The sequence below is a fragment of the Ziziphus jujuba genome, chromosome 7 (genome assembly GCF_031755915.1).
Source record: "Ziziphus jujuba cultivar Dongzao chromosome 7, ASM3175591v1".
Taxonomy (NCBI): domain Eukaryota; kingdom Viridiplantae; phylum Streptophyta; class Magnoliopsida; order Rosales; family Rhamnaceae; genus Ziziphus; species Ziziphus jujuba.
Genome location: NC_083385.1, coordinates 2474248 through 2496570, shown reverse-complemented (window position 1 = coordinate 2496570; position 22323 = coordinate 2474248). Strand labels below are relative to the sequence as shown.

At 36.8% G+C, this 22323-nt stretch overlaps 4 protein-coding genes across 6 annotated transcripts; 3 read left to right on the top strand and 1 right to left on the bottom strand.

Moving 5' to 3' along the window:
* Positions 1-1828: 1828 nt before the first annotated feature.
* LOC107423778 (pentatricopeptide repeat-containing protein At1g05600) lies at positions 1829-3891 on the top strand. Of its 2 annotated transcripts, none has more exons than XM_025076106.3 (2): positions 1829-2114; positions 2207-3891. In XM_025076106.3, the coding sequence occupies exons 1-2, from the start codon at positions 2057-2059 to the stop codon at positions 3730-3732; spliced, it is 1584 nt and encodes a 527-aa protein (XP_024931874.3). In that variant the 5' UTR covers positions 1829-2056; the 3' UTR covers positions 3733-3891. The 2 variants fall into 2 exon arrangements, with proteins under 2 accessions (XP_024931874.3, XP_015888891.3); XM_016033405.4 differs by having other exon boundaries at positions 1830-2114; positions 2278-3891.
* A 569-nt stretch (positions 3892-4460) lies between these two features.
* LOC107423779 (large ribosomal subunit protein P1) lies at positions 4461-5968 on the top strand. 2 transcript variants are annotated; one of them, XM_016033406.4, is made up of 4 exons: positions 4461-4602; positions 4703-4783; positions 5251-5466; positions 5595-5968. In XM_016033406.4, the coding sequence occupies exons 2-4, from the start codon at positions 4715-4717 to the stop codon at positions 5646-5648; spliced, it is 339 nt and encodes a 112-aa protein (XP_015888892.1). In that variant the 5' UTR covers positions 4461-4602; positions 4703-4714; the 3' UTR covers positions 5649-5968. The 2 variants fall into 2 exon arrangements, with proteins under 2 accessions (XP_015888892.1, XP_048335913.1); XM_048479956.2 differs by lacking the exon at positions 4461-4602 and having other exon boundaries at positions 4680-4783.
* A 1041-nt stretch (positions 5969-7009) lies between these two features.
* On the bottom strand, positions 7010-10972 carry LOC107423777 (granule-bound starch synthase 1, chloroplastic/amyloplastic). Its single transcript, XM_016033403.4, has 14 exons — positions 10812-10972; positions 10232-10591; positions 10038-10118; positions 9842-9940; positions 9629-9718; positions 9225-9288; positions 9030-9130; positions 8818-8927; positions 8474-8717; positions 8184-8360; positions 7872-8063; positions 7696-7782; positions 7486-7614; positions 7010-7348 (listed from the first exon to the last, which is right to left on the bottom strand). Exons 1-14 carry the CDS (start codon positions 10899-10901, stop codon positions 7232-7234), a joined length of 1941 nt encoding a protein of 646 aa, XP_015888889.3. The 5' UTR covers positions 10902-10972; the 3' UTR covers positions 7010-7231.
* A 473-nt stretch (positions 10973-11445) lies between these two features.
* On the top strand, positions 11446-21971 carry LOC107423794 (uncharacterized). The gene is made up of 19 exons (XM_016033427.4): positions 11446-13298; positions 13514-13825; positions 13936-14175; positions 14292-14412; positions 14479-14636; positions 14803-15436; positions 15941-16005; positions 16101-16202; positions 16311-16453; positions 16976-17031; positions 17679-18328; positions 18430-18620; positions 18757-19045; positions 19470-19757; positions 19856-19965; positions 20445-20778; positions 20876-21283; positions 21386-21626; positions 21710-21971. Exons 1-19 carry the CDS (start codon positions 11673-11675, stop codon positions 21733-21735), a joined length of 5994 nt encoding a protein of 1997 aa, XP_015888913.3. The 5' UTR covers positions 11446-11672; the 3' UTR covers positions 21736-21971.
* The last annotated feature ends 352 nt before the right edge of the window (positions 21972-22323 follow it).

The following is a 22323-nucleotide window of genomic DNA, read 5'->3' as shown; positions in this document are numbered from 1 at the left end:
AAAAAAAAAAATCCAAAGTTCATCATAATCCAAAAAAAATTGTTATTATTTTTTTTAAAAAAAACAAAAAAGTTCAATTTTGATTTTTGATTAACATTTTGTCCAGATGTAAAAGATTAGCATCTGATTATTCTTCAGATTCAAAGTAATCAACCTATGAATATAAAGTAAGTCTTAGAAAATTGATTGGGGAAGCAGTAAAGTTTTGAAACGAATACTAGAAAGAAATACCAGACAAAGTTGGATCAAGAGCCAAGACACAAACAAATGCACCAACTTGGGCCTGTACACTTAGACTTGGAATCCAGGATTAATTCTCTAATCCTAATAAAATCGGAAAACTGGCAAACCAACATTTTTTCTCTCTGCTGCACCATTCATTCATTAATAGAATATGAGAAAACAAAAGGCAGTCATCGATTTATTGATGTCGAACAGGTTACCAATATAGAATATGAGGGCCATTTTAGTTTTTAGTTTTTACTGACGTTGGTGCTCAAGACCAAAATTTTGTTTAAAATTAAGTAATTGTTTAGCAAAAAGCAACTATTCTCTCAAGCAAAAACTGAATATTAATGCCTTCATTTCTACTAATTGCAGACAATATCAAATGTGAAATAAGCAAACTAAACTTTTTGAAGAAATAAAAAAAAAAAAAAAAAGTGTCATTCCCCGGAAACGCATTTCACCTATTATCAGTTATTGGGTTGACTGTTGCGCTCTGTTCATCATTGTTCATTGTCAATCCAATTCAACTTTTATCAGTAATCGTCTGTCTACATGAGAAATAAATATCTCTATCTTCCTCTAATGTTTTTTGAGCAAATGATTTCAGTGCCTCATGATCTACATTCATCATACCTCCTCAAACATACCATCTTAGAAATCTACAGGATTTTCACTCAATTGAATGTACTGGCTGATACACATTCGAAGTTGATGGTGGCAACACAATCCAACCTCTTGAAAGTAGACGTATGAGATATGAATGATATGCAAAATGGGTTTTTTGTTTCAGGGATCAGGAGGTCCCATGATCCCCATGTCACCTAAAGTTCTTTAGGATTACAATTGGATCCGGACGATATCAATTAATGTGCCACTAACTCCAAATTGTTCCCAAAAGCCGGTGAAGTACCGAGATAAACATACATCTATCAAAGCAAAAAAAAAAAAAAAAAAAAAAGGTGATAACATACATATAAACCTGCAAATTATTTAACAAAATTCTAGGAATGTCATCGAATATTCATTACCTCAACAAACGGACAACGCTTGAGCTCCTCAATCTGCATTGCATTTTCCATGCAAATGGTCAAAATTAACCATACTTACACTTGGTTATTTCCATGACTTCAACCACATCCGACAGGACTTTTTTTTTTTTTTTTTAAATATTTTTTTCAAAAAAAGAAAAAAATAAAAAAAGAAAAAAAAAAAGACCGCATCCGTTAGGAAAGATACCGATTGGAAATACTTACTCAGGAAGAGAAAATGGTATCAAACTTAGAATCTTTTAATAATTAATTGCAGTACCAAAAAACAAATTTTATAAAAAAACCAAATCTTTCATCAAACAACAGCCCGTACAACTAAGAAAATCGATACTAGGCGTACCAACAAAAAGAAAAAAAGAAGTAAAAAAACAAAAAAAAACTATCGAATGTGAAAATTGAACAAAGCAGTTAATACAAGAACCTGGCGACTTCTACAATCGGCGTTGATTCGTATCTTATCGCTATCCTCTTCAAATCCCTTGAAACCCCCCCAACAAACAAAAAAAAAAAAAAAAAAAAAAAAAAACGCTATCCTCTTCAAATCCCTTGAAACCCCCCCAACAAAAAAAAAAAAAAAAAAAAAAAAAAATCAAATTGGGTCTGGAGAGAGAGAGAGAGAGAGAGAGGGGAAATAGAGGAGGGAGGGAGCCAGAGCCGGAATCGTAAAGCTTGTAAGCTGATACATTCCGACGCTTTTTTCGATTATCTGCAATGGGGATCTGGTGAGTGGAGAAGGAGATGTAACGGTCAAGTAGAACTCTCTAGTTTTATTTATCACAATGTCTTCTTCTCTTTCCCGATTAAGCTGTCTCTGCTTTGCATCTACATCTACAAGAGGTATTGCTGCCAAACTGTTTGACATTTTGCTCAACTGAAAGTTCCCTTCCATCGTTTTGAGTTTTAGCCACTTTTCGTTCTGTTCTGTCAAGGTTACTGCAATATCTTGTACACCATGAATATAAGATGGCCGAGGCTTTTAACCCCCACACATCTTTCTCAGATTATAAGGACGCAGAAAAATCCATTAACTGCTCTCAAAATCTTCAATGAAGCTAAATCCAAGTACCCTAATTACCGTCACAATGGTCCAGTTTATGCCGCCATGATTGGCATCCTTGGGAACTCTGGCCGAATCACCGAGATGAAAGAGGTGATTGATCAAATGAAAATAGACTCCTGTGAGTGCAAAGATTCAGTTTTTGTAGATGCAATCAAGACCTATGAGAGAGCTGGGTTGCTGGATGAAGTATTAACTCTCTTTAAGAACATTCCAAAATTCAACTGTGTGAACTGGACGGAATCTTTCAATACCGTTTTGCAAATAATGGTGAATGAGTCTAGGTTTGAAACCGCTCACCGTCTTTTCGTGGAGAATTCTTGTGGGTGGGAAGTCAGGTCTAGGATTCGGTCTTTGAATTTGCTTATGCGTGCTCTGTGCGAAAGGGGTCGTTCAGATATTGCTTTGCAAGTTTTCCAAGAGATGGATTATCAGGGTTGCTATCCGGAAAGAGAAACTTATCGAACATTGATGAGAGGGTTGTGTGAAGATGGCAGGCTGAATGAGGCAAAACATTTATTATATTCAATGTTTTGGAGGATTTCTCAGAAGGGTAGTGGTGCAGATATTGTAATCTACAGGACCCTGTTAGATGCTTTCTGTCATCATGGACAGGTTGAGGAGGCAATGGAAATACTAGGAAAGATATTAAGGAAGGGGCTCAAGGCTCCCAAACGAAGTAGTCATCGTATTGATCTCAGTTACTGCAGAGATGGTCAAGATGTGGAAAGAATTAAACAATTGATCAATGAAGCTCTGATAAAAGGTGGCATTCCCAGTTTGGCTAGTTACACTGCCATGGCTATTGATCTTTACAAAGAAAATAAAATTGTTGAAGCTGACAAAGTTCTCGAGGTAATGCAAGATGGAGGCTTTAGGCCGACGCCTTTGATTTATGAAGCAAAGATGGAAGCATTATGTAGGGAAGGGAAAGTTGATGAAGCAGTGAAAGTGATTGAAACGGAAATGATGGAGGGAACTTGTGTTCCAACTGTTAGACTTTATAATGTTGTGCTGAGAGGGCTTTGTAATGGAGGCAAATCGGCATTTGCTGTTGGATACTTAAAGAAGATGGCTAAACAAGTGGGTTGTGTTGCTGATAAGGAAACTTACACTATTTTAGTTGATGGACTATGTCGTGAGGGTAGATTTGCGGAAGCAAGCCGTGTTTTGGAGGAGATGTTAATCAAATCACACTGGCCTTGTGTTGAAACCTATAATGTAGTGATCAAGGGTCTATGTTCTGTGGGCAGGCAATATGAAGCTGTTCTTTGGCTGGAGGAGATGATTAGCCAAGGCATGCTACCACAAAGTTCTTCATGGAACTCGTTGGTTTCATCCGTTTGTTGTAACCTTGGAATCTGCAACGAGGCTTATAGTCTACTCACAGCCTCTTGATTGCCTAACATACAATACAGTCAATGTTGAATACTTATTCTACACATCTTTTCCCCCTTTTTTTAATCGTTTGTCCATGTTATTTAGTTAATTTGTTTTGAAGTTCAAGAAACTATTGGAAGTGTTTATATAATTGAATAGGTTATTGTTTTTGTTGAACTATTTTAAACTTCCTTTTTATTGCCACATTCCTGCCTGAAGACAAAGGTAGATTGGTGTCCAGCATGAGAAATAAGGTTAAAATTCTTGGATTTTATCTCTGCCAACAATCTTTTATGTATACATTCATGTACATAATTAATTTAAAATATATTTTGTTCTAAAAAAGAGCTATAACTTTTAGTTTTTCCTTTTTATTTAATTAAATATAAAAGCGTATAGAGTAATATTAAATTATTTAGTACAAACTTTCTTTCTTTGAACAATAGTATAAACATTACCATTCACGTTCTTTTCTATTTTTCCTCGAGAGTTTTATTAATCGAGTTTGTAATTGTCAAGCTATGATAAAAAAAAAAATAAATAAATAAATAAAAGGGAAAAAAAAAAAAAAAAAAGGGAAAGGGCAAAAAAATAAAGAAAAGATTTTGAGAAAGCCGAAAGTCCGGCATAAAACTTGGGGATTGGGGGGCAAAACGGACACGTGTTGAGAGAGTTGTCAAGAGCTCAGATTGGGAGCATAATGGGCTTACAGTTCAAAAGCCCATTTTTCACTTGGGTGTCACAAATTGGGCTCCAAACAATCTGAGGAGCCCATTTTCAGTTGCATTTAAAAACGAGTACCTGCTGGAAATCAGAAACCCTAGCATTTTCACTCTGTAGCCGCGCAGCAAAGACTCCGGCAGAGACACATCGACCAATCCCGCTCAGGTACTTTTTGTGTATCTTCCATTTTGACCATTTATTTTTATGAATTTGTTGTGGGTTTTTGATGGATGATTAAGCAGTTTTGGATTGTGGGTTTGTGTAGTAAGTAGAAACGATGTCGGTTGGAGAGCTTGCTTGCAGCTACGCCGTCATGATCCTCCAAGACGATGGCATCCCCGTCACTGTATCCTTTCCCGCGATCTTTTACATCTTATTATTATTTTTTTAATTATTATTTTTTCATTGCTTAGTTTGGTTCCCAGTTTCTTTTTGGACTGTTTTACCCAACGAAACCGCTGTGAAAAATCGTGTTTGTGTTACTTTTTGGGGTTTATTCATTATTTTCTGGTTTGTAGAATAGGGAATGATTTTAGCCCAATAACCCTTTAGTCTCAAATAAGATTATTCACTCCTGGTTGTTCTTACTTCCAGAAAATAAATTAGAAATTAAGTTTTAGATGTTTAGGATTGCTTGGAAGTTGCTTTAAAAGGTTGATGTTTTAACAATTCACAATCAGATTGAGATTGCTCCGCTTCTCTTGGGGGTCATTTATTATTTTTTTAGTTTGTAATTATTATTATTATTATTATTATTATTCTTATTTTGTGTGTTTGGAAGATGGGTTTTGTCCTTAATGTAAATTAAAATAGGCGGAGAAGATTGCAACCTTGGTAAAAGCTGCCAATGTTGACGTAGAATCATACTGGCCAAGCTTGTTTGCTAAGCTTGCAGAGAAGCGTAACATTGAGGATCTTATATTGAATGCTGGTGCCGGTGGTGGTGGTGCTCCAGTTGCCGCTGCTCCAACCGCAGGTGGTGCTGCTGCTGGTGGCGCTGCTGCCGCTCCTCCACCTGAGGAGAAGAAGGTAAGAATGGCATTTCATGATTTAGAGCGGACGGGTTGTATGTTTGTTGCCATTTTTATTTTGGTGTTTTTTTTTTTTTTTAAGAAAAATATCGGATTAATATACATTTGTTTTCTTTCTCTCTACAGGAAGAGCCCAAGGAAGAAAGTGATGATGATATGGGATTTTCGTTGTTCGATTAGGAGCTCCTTTCAGATGATGTTTTACTTTGCGTTTCTAGTACTTCTAAGAAGTGTTACGTTTATTAATGTTTTAGGCTGGTCTTTTCTTTTGGTTGATTAGATATGTATGCACTCTATTCGAACAATTTTTTCAGGGTCCTTTTGTCTTAAGATTTTGAGCGTGTGCTTCTTGATACATAAAAGAATTTCAGATCAATTTTGCTTCCTTTTAATCTTTAAATTGTGGCTTATATATGTAATCCTTTTTGTTAAGAATAGTGTATGCTCTGCATCCAACTTTATTTTACCATATAATTAATTGATGGGATTGTCTTAATTAATTGATTGGATTGTGTTTCAATGTCACTGAATTTCCGTTCCCCTGACTCACTAGTGTGCTAGGCTTTGTTTATGAGGATCAGCGTATGGTTAAAGATGATTTTTCAGGGGCCTTGAGCTTGAGCTTCTTGATACATAGAAGAATTTCAGATCAGTTTTGCTTCTTTTATTCTTTAAATTGTGGCTTAGATATGTAATCCTTATTGGGAAGAACAGTGTATGTAGGGATGTTAATGGGCGGGACGGGGCTGGTTTTTAAAATTCTGTTCTCATCCCCGCGGGGAATTTTACATTCTATCTCGGTAATTTTTCCGTTTCTTTAGGTGCGGGGTGGAATCGGGGATTTTGCGGCGGGATGATTTTTTTCATTTTGTTTTTTAATTGATTTTTTTTTAGAAATTTATATAAAAAAATTATTTTATGATTAAAATATAAAAAAAATGATTACAATGCAATAAAAATATAATAAAATATATTAAAAGATAAATTTATAATTATAATAAAATATATATTTAAAAAAATAAATGAAAAAAAAAAAATTTTACATAAATAAAATTTTATAAAAAAAATAATAAATAAATAAATAAATATATATATATATATATATTGGGGCGGGGTTATTATTTCCCGTTTCCAATTCGGTTTTTAGACATTTATCTTGAGTTTGTCCTGCATTCTTGAATTTTTGGGGAAAACGGATTCTCGAATTTTTAGGGAAAATGGAACGGTGCACCGTGGGTATCTGGCTGCGCTGGGCAAATTGCCATCCTTGATGTATGTTCGGCATCCATCTTCATTTTACCTTATAATTAATTGATGGGATTATCTTTAAAAAGTAGTTGGGATTGTCTCTCAGTGCCACTGAATGTCCGTTCCCCTGACTCATTAATTTGCTCAGGCTTTGTCTGTGAGGATCAGCGTATGGTTTAGATATTGATTAAACTAAAGATATATTAACGACGTTTATTTTTAGTATCAAAGATATGATTAATCTAAAGATATACGAACGACGTTTATTATGATTGAAGACGCATATATTGGTGTATTATAATTAAAGACGCATATATTGGTTCAGTATGATTAAAGACCGTATGTCCCAAAAGTTTTTGAGGATCAAATAAAGTCAATTACAATATACAGTAAGTGGGTGCATGAGACTTGCGTTGGTTAATGGATCACTTCTAGTTGTGTAACGCCGGTGTTAACAAATAAAACTCGTTAGAACTAATGGGTTGCAACATTTTCCTTCCAAAACTCATTAGAAGTCACGGAGTGGCAACATTTTCCTTGGCCAGTGGTGCAATTTCCTCACCATCGATTCCGGGTTTGCTGCTGGCAACATCCAGACTCAGTAGCACATCCTCCCACTTCTTAGCAGGTCCCTGCACCACGAAAACCATTCAATTACAAGAATGTGGGAATTCCATTCATCTATTGTCTTTGGATATTACAAGAATGTGGGAATTCCATTCATCTATTGTCTTTGGATAGCATCTCCCTTGGATAGAATTTTTCTCACCTTCCATGAGAGATCTTGAGCCATGCAGTTCTTTATAATCTCAGTCAAAGCTGAAGTTCCATATGTGACTAGGGCTCGTTTGACAGTTGTTGACACTGCTATTGCGTCTGCAGGATCAACAGCATCACTCTGAGAAGGTAACTTGTTAGAAACTTCCTCATGTACAGGCATCGAAAATGCAGTGTAAAAACAATGGAAACAAGTTAGTACTTCAACACTGAAGGCTCCCATATGAAACCCTGTGAATCCTTCTTTGACGGTGTCTACCAATCCACCAGTTGAGGCAACAATTGGTACCTGCAGAGGAGTAGAAAACAGGGAGACTTGTAGTTAGCAACATCAGATAAAAGCTTAGGAATATGAAATTCTTTTGCCAAGCCTCTTACAGTTCCATAACGCATGGCATGCAATTGAATGAGACCACAAGGCTCGAATCTGCTTGGAACCAATATGAAATCAGCTCCGGCTGTTATCATATGTGCCAGAGGAACATTGAATTTTGCTACCCCTCGGGCCTTGGTAGGATATAGTTTCTCCAACTGTTCAAGCTGCTTTTCCATTGGCTTTTTACCCGTCCCCTGACAGATTACCAAGTTGCAATAGGCTGATAATATGCATATATGTGTTGCAATTTCAGTCATTGGATAGCAGTTTCTGGAAAAAAAGGTGAAAAACAAACTTCCAGGTTGAATGCTTACCAGGATTATTATCTGAACATTCTCCTTGATGAATTGGGGAATGGCTGCTATAAGAATATCTGAACCTTTCTGTTCTTCAAGCCTACCTATGAAGCCCACAACAGGAATGTTTCTATCCACTGGTAATCCTACTTCTGCCTGGAGGGCTTCTTTCAAAAGAGGCTTAGCATCTAACACCTGAGCGAGTTAACATTAAATGATATTTGCCTTAATTGAGAAAAAAAAAAAAAAAAAAGCATATTACAAATAATACTGGTTAACGAAGTTATTTCTCTGTTCAGGAACCTCACAGTTGAAGCATCATATTTGACGCTTGTATACTTGTCAGTTAATGGGTTCCATTCCTGTACATCCATGCCATTTACAATTCCAATGATTCCAGTTTTCCTAAGGACGTTATCCAATTCCACTCCTTTCTCAACCCCTGAAACAAGTTCCTTGGCGTAGTATGGGCTAACAGTCAAGACCTTGTCTGATTCTAAGATTCCAGCTTTCATCCAATTAATTTTTCTCCCCTTTATTGGTTTGTCATAGCTGCATAATTTGGCAGAATTTGGAATATTAATAATATTTATACCATGAAAGTTTGAGGCATATGATAATCATGCTGTGTTAAGTTCATGGGAATCATTACCCATCAATGAAATCAAAAGAACTTTTGTAATGGTCTGGGAGATTAAGGAGTGAGAAGTCTGCAAATGCAAATCTGCCTTGGTAAGCAATGTTGTGAATGCAAAAAGCTACCTGACAGATGACAGGAAAAATTCCTTCTTAGCTTTTCCAAATAAGCAAATAACGAAAAAAAAAAAAATTTTTTTTCAAAGATTAAAGAACATTTCCACCTACTCTTGCACTCTTATATATGCCTCTGGATTTGTAATTTGTTTCCAGGTAGCATGCAAGGGGTCCAGTGTGCCAATCGTTAGCAACAAAAACAACATCTTCACCTGGAAGCCGAAACTTGTGTTTTAGATGTCTCTGGGACAATGTAGAGTAAAAGAATCGTTGGTTTTGAGAATCATAGATGAGTGTATACATTACCGTATGGTCCAGAAAAGTATTTGCTGTTGGTAAAATTTAGAATCCTTGGTGCTTCTAGAGCTGCCTAATCCATAGAATTTAAAGCGTGAGAAAACTGAGAACACTAACAAAATAAGGAGTTAAGGACTAAGAAACCAAGCTACACAGCAGATGAGACTATAGATATATTGCAAACTCAGGTGAATACAGTACAAAAAATACAAAGAAATAGTGCTTTATATGTGTATGTTTTAATATGTTATTCACTGCGATATTGTGTGGAATGGTGGCGTGAATTAGAATATTCCTTGGAACACTTAGAGCATACATTCTAGTTTGCACGTTAATTAATTTAGGTGGATTGATGCAGGATTAAGTCTAGCACATGAGAACTGTGTAACCAAAAGGATGGAGAATATATTCACCTGGCATAACAGGCTAAACCGAAGTTGGTTGTCCTTGTAATCCTCTCCAGCAATAGGTCCATAAATTTTGGACGCAGTTTTTCCCCACACCTTGATGTTTAATTAATAATCATGTAATGTAAACATGTGGTTGATTAGTCTCCTCAACATAATTCATAGTCGCTTCAAGAAGCAAGAGAAAAAAAGATAATGGCTTCACAAAAGAAGACCAACCTTTTCGAGGAACAACGGGTGATCCACAAAGACACGATCAACTCCTCGTTTGTAGCAATGGAAAAATCGAACTTTTTCTACTTTTTCTCCCACTTTAAGCTTATAAACCGAAGGGAACATTGTCATTTAATTGGACTAATTAGTTGGACTCAGGGTCTGCAAGCTTTGATGAAAGTGCATCATATAAATAACCTACCTCTGTTATGACTTCTGTATCCCAAGCATCTTTATACTGGTCATAACGTGGAGACACGGTCATAACACGATGCCCATTAGCCTGAGAAAGTAACTAATTTTGTTGAATTGTGCTATGATTTTTAACAATATATGTGCCCAGGTTTAGGAAATTTGATAAAAAAAAATTTGGGTGAGTATAAAAAGCTATCTTACTGCCATAGCTGGAGGTAGACCTCCAAGAACATCTCCGAGTCCGCCAGTTTTGCTCCATGGACCAACCTCTGTTCCGAAAAATACTATGTTCATCCCGCAAACAATGAGGCCTGAAGACCTCCAGTTTCTGCTCTCGGATGCATATCTTTTTGCTTGTCTGCCATTTACTTTTGCCTTTGCTTTGACATGTAACTCATCCACTTTGTTGGTAGCTCTTAGCCCACGGTGGGTTGTGATCAAATCTTTCTTTAACGTTGCTTTAGAATCTGGTCCAATAGATTCTCTGAGGTTGACATGTAAACTTCTTGTGCAAAAACTTGAAGCAGTCAGAGTTGCCATTGGCGATCGATGTTTTTTGTTCTGGGAAAAAAAAAGAAAAAAAAGAAAAAAAGAACAGAATAAAACAGAACCCAGCAGCAAGATCAAAATCTTTGCTATGAAAAATGTCGTGGTCTACATTTACACGGCAGATATGATATGATCACATTTGTACAGAAAAAAAGAAAATGCTGAAGAATTAGGAAAAACCAATAACAAACGAAGAAGAACTAGCAACTACGAAAGTGGAGCAAAAGCATACAGAAATGCAGCAATGGGCAGAAGAGAGTAGCAAAAGCCTGCAGTTCGTGATGCTTTTTAAGGATGCAGAGCTTGTTCTGAATTCCCACATAAAGACATGGTGAATAGAGGATGGTTAAAGGAGAACCTCAGGTTATGTTTGCGGCTTACAGAGTATGAGAGATTAGAGTCATGGGATTGGGACCAGCAGCATATGAATAACTAGGAATATGCCAATCCACATCACCAAAATTTTGTACGCTACTATGCTTCTGTATGTTTATGTGTTTCTACTTTGTAGCACATGAATTTATTAACAAACATTTTTTAAATCAATGTTTTTTTATTTTTTCCCCCATAATTTACCCCCCCAAAAAAAAAAGTGTTTTTATCTTTATTTTTTTTTCAAATCAATGTTAATAAATTTAATCTATTAAGACGTGAATTTATTAATATTTTTGAAATCGATTATTGCAAATAATAATAATAATAAAAAAAGTAAAACTCTGTTTTTCCTAATGTACACTGCCCTACTTTATTTGATTGTGGAAATGACAAGTAAGTTACCTGTCGTTGATCGATGAAGAGCCCTAATCAAACAAATAACGGATCACGTTAGTATAGACGTTAACAGCGTGATTTGACGGGAAAAGAATCGACGATCTAAACGGCGTGTCGTTGGTGTGAGAAAGACGGAGGAGGAGGAGGTGTCTTGCGACGCAGAAATCCATCTTGAAAAGAAGTGAAGATCAGCTGAACCTTCTGTTAAATAATTCACGCTGCTGCGATAAGCAAACGCCGTCGTCGATGTATTTGGCTGAAATTTATAACAAAGACAGCTTTAAACCCCACCAAGAACCTCTCTCTCTTACAAATTCCAAACATGGCCCTCGACCTTGATTCTTTTCTGGGTTCGCACCTGTCCAGCGACGACAACGACGACGACGAAGACGACAGTGCCCTCAATTCAGTTCCCCACCGTACTGTCGACGAAATTCTCAACGACTCCGATTCTTCCACGTCATCGTCTCCCCCTCCATCCCCACCCTCTACTCTCCACCGTCTCTCCCTTGATCCCAGACCTCAATCCTCCAACGACGCCGTTTCGGTTTCTTCCTTGAAACTCTCGTCGCAGCCTCCGGTTGATGACGGCACTCGCCAATCTACTGATGGGCATAAAACGACCCAATTGGACGAAAGGCTGGTTCGACCGAGACCCAGTTCGTTTACTCGGTTTAAGTCCGGTGACTTTTCCGACGATCCATCCCGGCGGCCTTCGAGGCCCTTTCCTTCGTTATTTGGAGGTGTCAGATCCAATGCGAAGCCTGGGGCGGCGCTCGCGGCGGCAGTGGCGGCCTCGAGGTCCATGCCGACCCCACATGCCGCTGCGATTAAGTCGAGGATGAGTGCAGGGAGTGAGCGTTTGCAGAAAGTTCTAGACGGTGGCGAATTGAGTTCCACTGCTGGTTATGACTTAGAGACCGCTTCTGATGAATTGGGTTCTAATTCAAACGGTGATTTGAATGCAGTTGGTTCGGAAGTCAGTCAGTCCGATGAAAAGTTACTGGACGATAGCAATAATGATGAGAAAGCTGGTGATTTGCAAACTGCTGCGAACGCTGGTGATGGGTTTTTGGGAAGAGATGTTAGTTCTGAGATTTCCCATGAGAGCGGTGGAGATTTTTGTAATAAAGAAATCAAGAACGAAGCAGAACACGCTTCCAAACTCGATAAGAAAATGGTTGATGATGTCGCCGAAGAGTTTTTGGGTGCTAATGCGACACCGCAGATTTCTACTTCGTCGGATGTGAGAGAGGATATCAATTTTGTTGAGAAGTCTTCTATTTCAAATACAGACGATGTTGAGAATACAAATGCTGGGCCTAGTGCATCAGTGATGGATAAAAATTCGATTCTTTTGGATGCCCATGATAGCAATGGAGGAGGTTCTTTTTCTTCTTTGCATGACGCTGATGATAATGAAAAGGTTGATAATGAAAACATTGCAACCTTGGAGTCAGAAACAGGAAATGCAGGGAATAGCATTCAGTCTTCGGGAGATAATGATGAGGGGGTTGATGGCTATGATGCTAGTTCATTGAGTGATATTAATGAACTTGTGGAAGAGAGAATTGGGCAATTGGAAAGCAGGAGGATTAATAGAAAAGAGGAAAAGAAGTCACGGTCCCCCATGAAGCCACTGGAATTAGCTGAAGAACTAGAGAAGAAACATGCTTCTTCTGGTTTGCACTGGGAAGAGGGCGCTGCTGCTCAACCAATGAGGCTTGAGGGCGTTCGGAGGGGGTCTTCAACGTTGGGATACTTTGATACTGATGTCAATAATACCATTACGCGAACCCTTTCATCTCACGCATTCAAGCGTGATCACGGTTCACCTCATGCCTTAGTTGTTCATTCTAATTATATTGCAGTAGGAATGTCAAGAGGGACCATTGTAGTTGTCCCCAGCAAATATTCTGCGCATAATGTTGACAACATGGATTCGAAGGTTACATTTATTTATGTTTATCCATATATTCATATTTTCTGTTCTCTCTTTAGCTTACTCTTGAAAGGAATTTAATACATAAATTTGGAAACGAATTTGAGAAGAATCGCTTTTAATATTTCTCGTTTAAGATGATATTTAGTAGTCAATTTGATTGATACATTTGAAGGTATGAGCTGAATGTTTAACTATGCTGTGTATGTTCTATGTTCCAGATGCTAATTCTAGGATTGCAAGGGGAACGGTCTTATGCTGCTGTAACTTCTATGTGCTTTAATCAGCAAGCGGACCTTCTTTTGGCTGGTTATGGTGATGGTCATATTACAGTTTGGGATATGCAGAAGGCATCCGTGGCAAAAGTTATTACTGGAGAACATACAGCACCAGTAGTACATACATTGTTTCTAGGACAAGATTCTCAGGTTACGCGTCAATTCAAGGCAGTAACTGGCGACTGTAAAGGTCTGGTTCTGTTGCATTCTATCTCGGTGGTTCCCTTGCTTAATAGGTTCTCGATCAAAACACAGGTAGGATATCTTTAGCATCTGTAAATTATGCGTGCATGTGGCATTGTTTTCATGTAAAATTTCAAGATTGTAATACTCAAATTGATCATCTTGTCTATTGATTGAGATAGTGCCTTCTTGATGGACAAAGAACGGGCACAGTGCTATCGGCTTCCCCACTCCTTTTTGACGAATTTAGTGGAGGTGCTTCTCTTTCTTCTCAAGGAAGTGCCATGGGTTCAGCTAGCAGCATTGGAGGCATGATGGGGGGTGTAGTAGGGGGAGAAGCAGGTTGGAAACTCTTTAACGAAGGTTCTTCTTTGGTTGAAGAAGGTGTTGTCGTATTTGCCACACAGCAACATGTTCTGGTGGTATGAAATCTAATGATAAAATAACTTCCATGTGCCTATAATTCTGTGAATTCATGCTTCCTTATATTGAGGGATTTCCCATTCACAACGCATTAAGCCATAAATCTTTGTTGTAGGTGAGACTTACACCAACTTTGGAAGTCTATTCACAATTTCCTAAACCAAATGGGATTCGGGATGGTTCCATTCCCTACACTGCTTGGAAATGCACAACAGAATCTCAAAGTTTGCCTACTGGTATGAATTAACTTGGTTTTATTTAATTTTCCTTAGATAGATGTTTATTATTTGAATTTGTTGCAGAAAATATGCCTACTGAAGCTTTGGAGAAAGTTTCTCTGCTCGCAGTTGCTTGGGATCGGAAAGTCCAGGTAGCAAAGTTGGTCAAATCAGAGCTAAAAATGTATGGCAAATGGTCTCTTGACAGTGCAGCCATAGGTGTGGCTTGGTTGGATGATCAGGCATGTATAAATTTAGTTCTTCTTTTGTCACGCAGAGATAAGAAAATTCAATCCGCATATTTTGGGTTTCTGATTACATAAATTCTAATTTATTCTTTTGAGTTCTCTGCCTGCAATAGGAAGTTAAAAAATTATGTAAATGATTGATGTTTTTGTACCTTTCCAGATGCTGGTGGTTCTGACAGTTACTGGTCAACTGTGCTTGTTTGCAAAGGATGGTACTCTAATTCACCAAACAAGTTTTGCTGTAGATGGTTCTGTAGGGGATGATCTTGTTGCTTATCACACTCACTTTATTAATATGTATGGAAACCCTGAAAAAGCTTATCACAATTGCTTAGCCAAAAGGGGAGCTTCTATATATATTCTTGGACCAATGCATCTTATTGTGTCCCGCCTTCTCCCTTGGAAGGAAAGGATTCAAGTTTTACGGAGAGCGGGTGATTGGATGGGTGCCTTGAACATGGCAATGACGATTTATGATGGCCAAGCTCATGGCGTTATTGACCTTCCTAGAACCTTAGATGCTGTACAAGAAGCCATCATGCCCTATCTGGTTGAGTTGCTTCTCTCATATGTGGAGGAAGTATTTTCCTACATTTCAGTGGCATTCTGCAATCAAATAGGAAAAAAGGATCAACTGGATGATCCAATCAGAAATAACACTTCTGTGCACAGTGAAATAAAAGAACAATACACCCGTGTTGGTGGGGTTGCAGTTGAATTTTGTGTCCATATTAAAAGAACTGATATTCTTTTTGATGAAATTTTTCCCAAGTTTGTTGCTGTTGAACAAAGAGGTATTTTGATTCAATGTCTTCTTTCTTTAAATTCTTTTCTAAATTTATTGCTGCGTATGAGATTATTTTAAGTCTAGGAGGTTATCCTTCAACCACTTTTATATATGTTGAAGGATCAAATAGAATTAAAAATTGTATAATCATGCATTTGCAATGGAATGTAGAACGAAATCAGCTCATGTTCATATATGCAGTGTTGTGTTTCTGATGTAAAATGAACTCTCTTTGTACTGACCTTAAAACTATAGTCTTGAAGAGCACAATTCAAAACTTAGTGTTCTTGGAACGGTATATTACAGCTTTTAGTTTTGCAATTTGAGAGAGATTTTTGACAGTTGATTAGGACAGCAAAGATGGATTTGACTAATGGTGTGTCCATTTCCTATGTGTTATCTGCAATTTATGTACTGTGAAATTCATGGATTTTTGCAAAATATGATGCCAGATACAGGGTGCTAATATTGAATTTCGTCTTTTAACTGAATTTTTTTGGTTCATTTTTAGACACATTTTTGGAGTTGTTGGAGCCATATATATTGAGAGACATGCTTGGTTCTTTACCTCCAGAGGTATTGCATAATGTTAAAAGTGTTTTGGCTACGTAGCAGTTATATCATATGTAATAGTTTTCTAATTTTTATGTTTTCAAAAATCTTAATCTAAGATCATGCAAGCACTGGTAGAGCACTATAGCTGCAAAGGATGGTTACAACGAGTTGAGCAATGTGTCCTTCACATGGATATTTCTTCCTTGGATTTCGACCAGGTCTGTAGCTTTTAGATGCTTGCTAACTTTATTTCTTGTTAGCCTTTTTTCTTATTTTAATAATCTCTCAACTCAAATGTGGATTGTTATTCATTTTTTTTTTTCTAGGTTGTCAGGTTATGCCGGGAGCATGGTTTATATGGTGCCCTGGTGTATCTCTTTAATAAAGGATTAGATGATTTCAGGGCACCTCTGGAGGAACTCTTGGTAGTCTTAAGAAATAGTCAAAGTGAAAATGCTGCTGCCATTGGGTATGCATGCCTTAATATGTTCTTTTTTCCAATTAACTATAATTTGTTGGCGTATTATAGTTTGCTTTTTTTTTTCATAATTGTGGTCTTGTCTTTATTGATAAATCACTTTATGATGTTTTTATTAATTGTGAACTGGGAAGTTCATATGTCAGTTTCCGTGAGTTCAGTTATGAAATGTTTTCCACTGCTAACAATCTGTAATGCTCATAATAATATAAAGTATGATTGCACTTGTAGAAAATCATATGTGAGAAGGGACGAAATTGGACTCCATACCAGTTGCTTAGCTATCTCAATGATCACCATAAAAAACTTTGGTATCTTAAAATATTCTTGAAGACCTTGAATTAGATATTATTCTTGAGTTTGTGATCTTATGATTATTGTTTTTTTGGGACCATTTTTCCAAGTACTAAAATTTCAAGTTATGCAAGTGGATATTTCAATTGTTAGTTCTCTGTTATGATCTGAAAGTGCTAGAATTTATTTATTTATTTATTTATTTTTTCTTGTTAATAGGTACAGGATGCTAGTTTATCTGAAGTACTGCTTTTCAGGCCTTGCTTTTCCACCAGGTATGAACCTCAATCATTGTCGGTAGAGTTGTTTCTTTGGAATAACAGAATCCTTCCATGCGATTTGAATAAGCTTGGAAAGGCTTTTATGCATCTGAAAACTGATGTGTGTAGAAAACCCAAAGCAATGCAATGTTATAACATGCTTTCATATTGGTTGTGGTATGTCATCTTATACATGTCAAAGTGAGTACTAACAATTCTATAATCCTTCCAAGAGAAAACATTGCTTTTAAGCTTATTAGTATGCATAAGTGCTGATGTAGTCCAATCTGGCTTGTTAGTGGTAGAATGTTATGGATAAGACCCTGAAGTGAACCATTTTACTATGTCTTTTGAAATTTCTTCCTGTAGGTTATGTGTAGAACTTGACATTATTACAGGATGATATTTGTTCACTTTGTTTTATCCATCTCATATGATGAGCGCTTGAGCTCAAAGTTTGTTAAATAGCTTTACTTTGCCTAATATTTTTGTTCCCTTCAGAAGTTGCTTGATTCTACTGCTTTGGCTCTGGAATTTCCTCTAGAAATAAATGTCATAGAATGACTATAATGCATTGAAATAAGACTAACACCTCACTTTCTCTCAGTACTGTGATCATGCTACAACTAAGAAAAAGTTTTTGTAATTATTTCCATATGCAGGACAAGGAACACTTTCTCCTTCACGTTTACCATCTCTTAGAAGAGAACTTATGCAGTGTTTGTTGGAGGATTCAAATGCCCTTAATTCAACAGCAGTTTCAACTTTGTCACTTAGAGCACCATATCTGAACCTGTATTCTCTCTTAGAGTTAGATACTGAGGCCACTTTAAATGTGCTGAGATGTGCTTTTAAAGAACTTGAAATTCCACAGCCGGAAAATTCTACTCATGATGTGGAAGTGAAAGAAGGATACAATTCAATGACTCACAGTCAGAAGCTATTGGTTCAAAATACAGTAGATGCTCTCATTCAGATTATTGATAAGGACATTTCCCAAGCAGATAGGATTTCTACTAGTGATGACAGGGGATCAGTGGAAAAGTGGCCATCAAAGACAGAAATAGGTCATTTATTTGAGTTTATTGCATACTATGTTGCATGTGGAAAAGCTAACATCTCAAAAAGTGTCCTGGGCCAGATTTTGGAGTACTTGACAACAGAGAATAATTTTCCACCAAATGATTCTGTACATATCATGACCTCCAAGGAAAGAGAGAAGCAGGTGCTTGCCCTTCTGGAGGAAGTGCCTGAGACTGACTGGGATGCATCTCATGTGTTACACCTATGTGAAAAGGCAGGATTTTACCAGGTATCTCTATAGCATCTTATAAAGTTGTATTGAAACATGTTTCGACCATTAAAATCTCTCTTCTTGATTACTTACAGTATTGTTGTTATAATCATATTTAGGTTTGTGGCCTGATCCATACCATTAGAAACCAATATCTTGCTGCTTTGGATAGCTACATGAAAGATGTAGATGAACCAGTGCAAGCCTTCTCCTTTATCAACAAAACATTATTAGAGCTGAGTGACGATGAATATCCTGCTTTTCGAAAAGCAGTAATTTCTCGAATTCCAGAGCTGGTTGACTTGAACAGGTAAATACTTATCTTGGATATTTTTGCATATTTAGTAAAATATTGGTTCTTCTTTGTCATGGATGTCTCTTTTTTTTTTTTTTTTTTTTTTTTTTTTTTCCTTAATACAATCTCATGCATTTCTGAACCTTTGCAGAGAAGGCGCTTTTTTCTTGGTTGTTGACCATTTAAGTAATGAAAGTTCACATATTTTGTCTGAACTTCGCTCTCATCCAAGAAGTCTTTTCCTATATCTGAAAACAGCAATTGAGGTTCACTTATCTGGCACACTCAACTTTTATAATTTGGAAAAGGTTAATATAGAGAGCGTGAAGAATAAATCGAAAGGACTTGAAGCTTACTTGGAAAGAATCTCTGATTTCCCAAGGTTTCTGCGTAATAATCCTGTACAAGTGACCGATGATATGATTGAACTTTATCTAGAGGTAAGCACTTGTACAACTATTTTAAGAATACTGGAATTGATTTTAATGGTCTTCCTTATTTTCATTTTCCCAAGTGACTATGTGCTTGTTTGGTTGCATCAAGTAGAAAGTGAAATTCATTATATTTTGCCATCTTTGACTCATTTACTCAGTTAAATGACCATATCCTCTATCAATTTGGGTCAGCAAATTTCTATTCTTCATATAACTGTTCATTTATTTTGGAACAAAAATTTTTCTATGGGACTTAGTGAGTTGAGTTGAGCCTATTTCATGACTAGAAACTTACTGTAACTTAAGTTTGTATTTTGTCATTTTATCTTCTGTTACTGAATCTTGATTATGCTTCAATTAAAAAATACTCTAAATTGATTCTACATTGTTCTACTGCCTCATGTTCTAAAAGTTGTTTTTCACTTTGCAGCTACTATGTCAATATGAACGCAGTTCAGTTCTCAAATTCCTAGAGACTTTTGATAGCTATCGTGTGGAACATTGTTTACGACTTTGCCAGGAATATGGGATTGTAGATGCTGCCTCATTCTTATTGGAAAGGGTTGGTGATGTTGGTAGTGCTCTTTTACTTACACTTTCCAGCCTCAATGACAAGTTTATCAAGCTTGATACTGCTGTGGAAAGTATAGTTCCCAATGCGACCTCACGCAATTTTGCTGCTACGAAGAGTTTTAGCGCTGTTAGTAAATTGGAGGAGGTCTGTTGATATGGATTTTGATTCATAAAGTTAGGCATCTCTTCATCTATTTGTTTGTCTTGTTGGCTAGTTTTTCTAATTTGTTATCTCTCTTACAGGCCAATGAAATAGGCAATATATTGCAAGCGTGCATTGGATTATGCCAACGGAATACCCCTCGTTTGAATCCTGAGGAGTCGGAGGCTCTATGGTTCAGATTACTAGACTCGTATGTTTTGAACCAATTTCCACCTTCTATCATGTCTAAGTTTCTGCAGTGCGTGATTCTCTGGTTATTACGTGATATTGCATTATTTTTATTTTGCCTTACACAAGTAACTTGATAAATAGGATTGTATGAAAGATTTCCAGTATGCATGATTTCTAAAGGAATGGAACTCTAAGAAGAGTAAAAAGCAATTTGTTGAAGGAGAGCTATCCCATTTTGTTTCTTCTTTCTTCTTTGTTTTACCTTGGTTTATGCCACTGGTCCATGATTAGAATGATAGAAGCTTGGCTCTTGGGTTGGTTGTCAACAAAATTTTGCAGCGTTTGGTCGTTTTGCATAATCAAGAAACCTAAAAATTTTTAAAAATTATCTGCTGCATGGAGAAGTTTTTGTTTGTAGTTTCTTGTAACTGCCATTATCTTTAAATTCATTTACATATATAGTTTCAAGGCTAACCATCCTGTAAAAATTTGATGCAGGTTTTGTGTGCCTTTGATTGATTCATATAGGGATGGAACAGTATCTGAAGAAGGAAATCCTAATGGAATTTTAGCTGGAGCATCGCACATGGAAGAAGATGAGGAAGAGCCCATAATTAAGTGGAGAATTTCAAAATCCCACAAAGGTGCTCATTTATTGAAAAAATTATTCTCTTTGTTCATCAAGGAGATTGTTGAAGGCATGATAGGATATGTTCGCCTTCCGACCATCATGTCCAAACTCCTCTCTGATAATGGTAGCTCGGAATTTGGTGACTTTAAACTCACAATACTGGGAATGCTTGGAACATATGGTTTTGAAAGAAGAATTCTGGTAAGTGCCGTCTATGGCTTTAGTTTATGCTGTAGACATGCAATCAGATCCATACTTGAAATTCTTGTCATTAAAACATCCATATTTTCATATGTAGGATACTGCAAAATCCTTGATAGAGGATGACACATTCTACACTATGAGCTTACTAAAGAAGGGTGCCTCTCATGGGTATGCCCCCCGTGGTCAAATCTGTTGTATATGTAATTGCCCTTTTGCCAAGAACTCTTCTAACTCGGGCATTCGAGTTTTCAATTGTGGTCATGCAACTCATCTCGAATGTGAAATTCTGGAGAATGGCACATCAAGTAGTGGATCCTCTTCAGGATGTCCTGTTTGTATGCCTAACAAGAAATTGCAGAGGTCTAGGAATAAATCAATACTTGCAGAGAATGGTTTAGTAAAAAAAGTTCCAATAAAAGCCCAATCGGTACATGGAACAACTGTTCACCTTCATGAAAATGATGCATTTGAAAATGCCTATGCGCACCAACAAATATCACGGGTAAAATTCTGGAGAATGGTTTACTCTTATTTTCAAGTTCTTTTTCGTTTCCTAGAACTTATCATTTCTTGATGTTAATCGAATTTGTAATTTATTTTGCAGTTTGAGATCTTAAATAGTTTGCAGAAAGAACCACGGTTAGTGCAGATAGAAAACATGCCTCAGTTGAGGCTTGCTCCACCAGCTGTTTATCATGAGAAGGTGAGGAGGGGAAGTGATGTTTTAACAGGAGAAAGTAGCGGCGCTCTGGTGTCAATAGAGAAACAAAGTAGAAACAAGCAACTCAGGGAGCTTAAAGTAAAAGGCTCATCTCTTCGATTTCCTTTGAAATCCAATATATTTGGTGAGTTTGTTTAGTTTCAATGTTTCACTTTATAGAAACTGTTGGTTATTTAATTCTGACACATGATAGATGCTTTTCCATAGGCAAGGAGAAGATCAGCAAGAGGTAGTGTAATTTTCATGTACAGAGTATAGACTAACAATGCTATCGGTGCCGTCCAATAGTTGAGGATCTACTGTCCATTTTGCTGAGTTTTGACCCTTTTTTTTTTTTTTTTGGTTTTACATAATTTGTAATTACATCCATAGCTGCTGTATATTATTATTGGAAGTAGTACAGATTTTGTATATGGAAAACAGAGAAAGGCTCTTTTTTGGTTAACTACGAATAGAAATCATTCATTCATTGAAAGAAAACGTGTTTTCTTTTTTTTTTTTGGGGAGAAACCATGAAAGGTTTGGCGGCTTGTGAAGTTGGTATATTAGATGGCATGAACTTTTCAAATTGATTGGAAGGCAGCTAATCTTGTATTCCTAAATTCTTCAGTTTTGATGAAAGGATAGTTGAAGTTGCTTTCTATTTGCCCAATCTTTTCAATCTCCAGCAAAAAGATTTGGTTTGAACTTTGCGAAATGGTGAAACAAGAAAGGTGTAATTTTAACTTTTGGATTTGGAAAATTTAGAAAATATCAATAAAAAGCAATGCCCTTTTGGTTCTTCTCATAGCATTGTGTAGTAGAAATTGTATTGAAAGTGA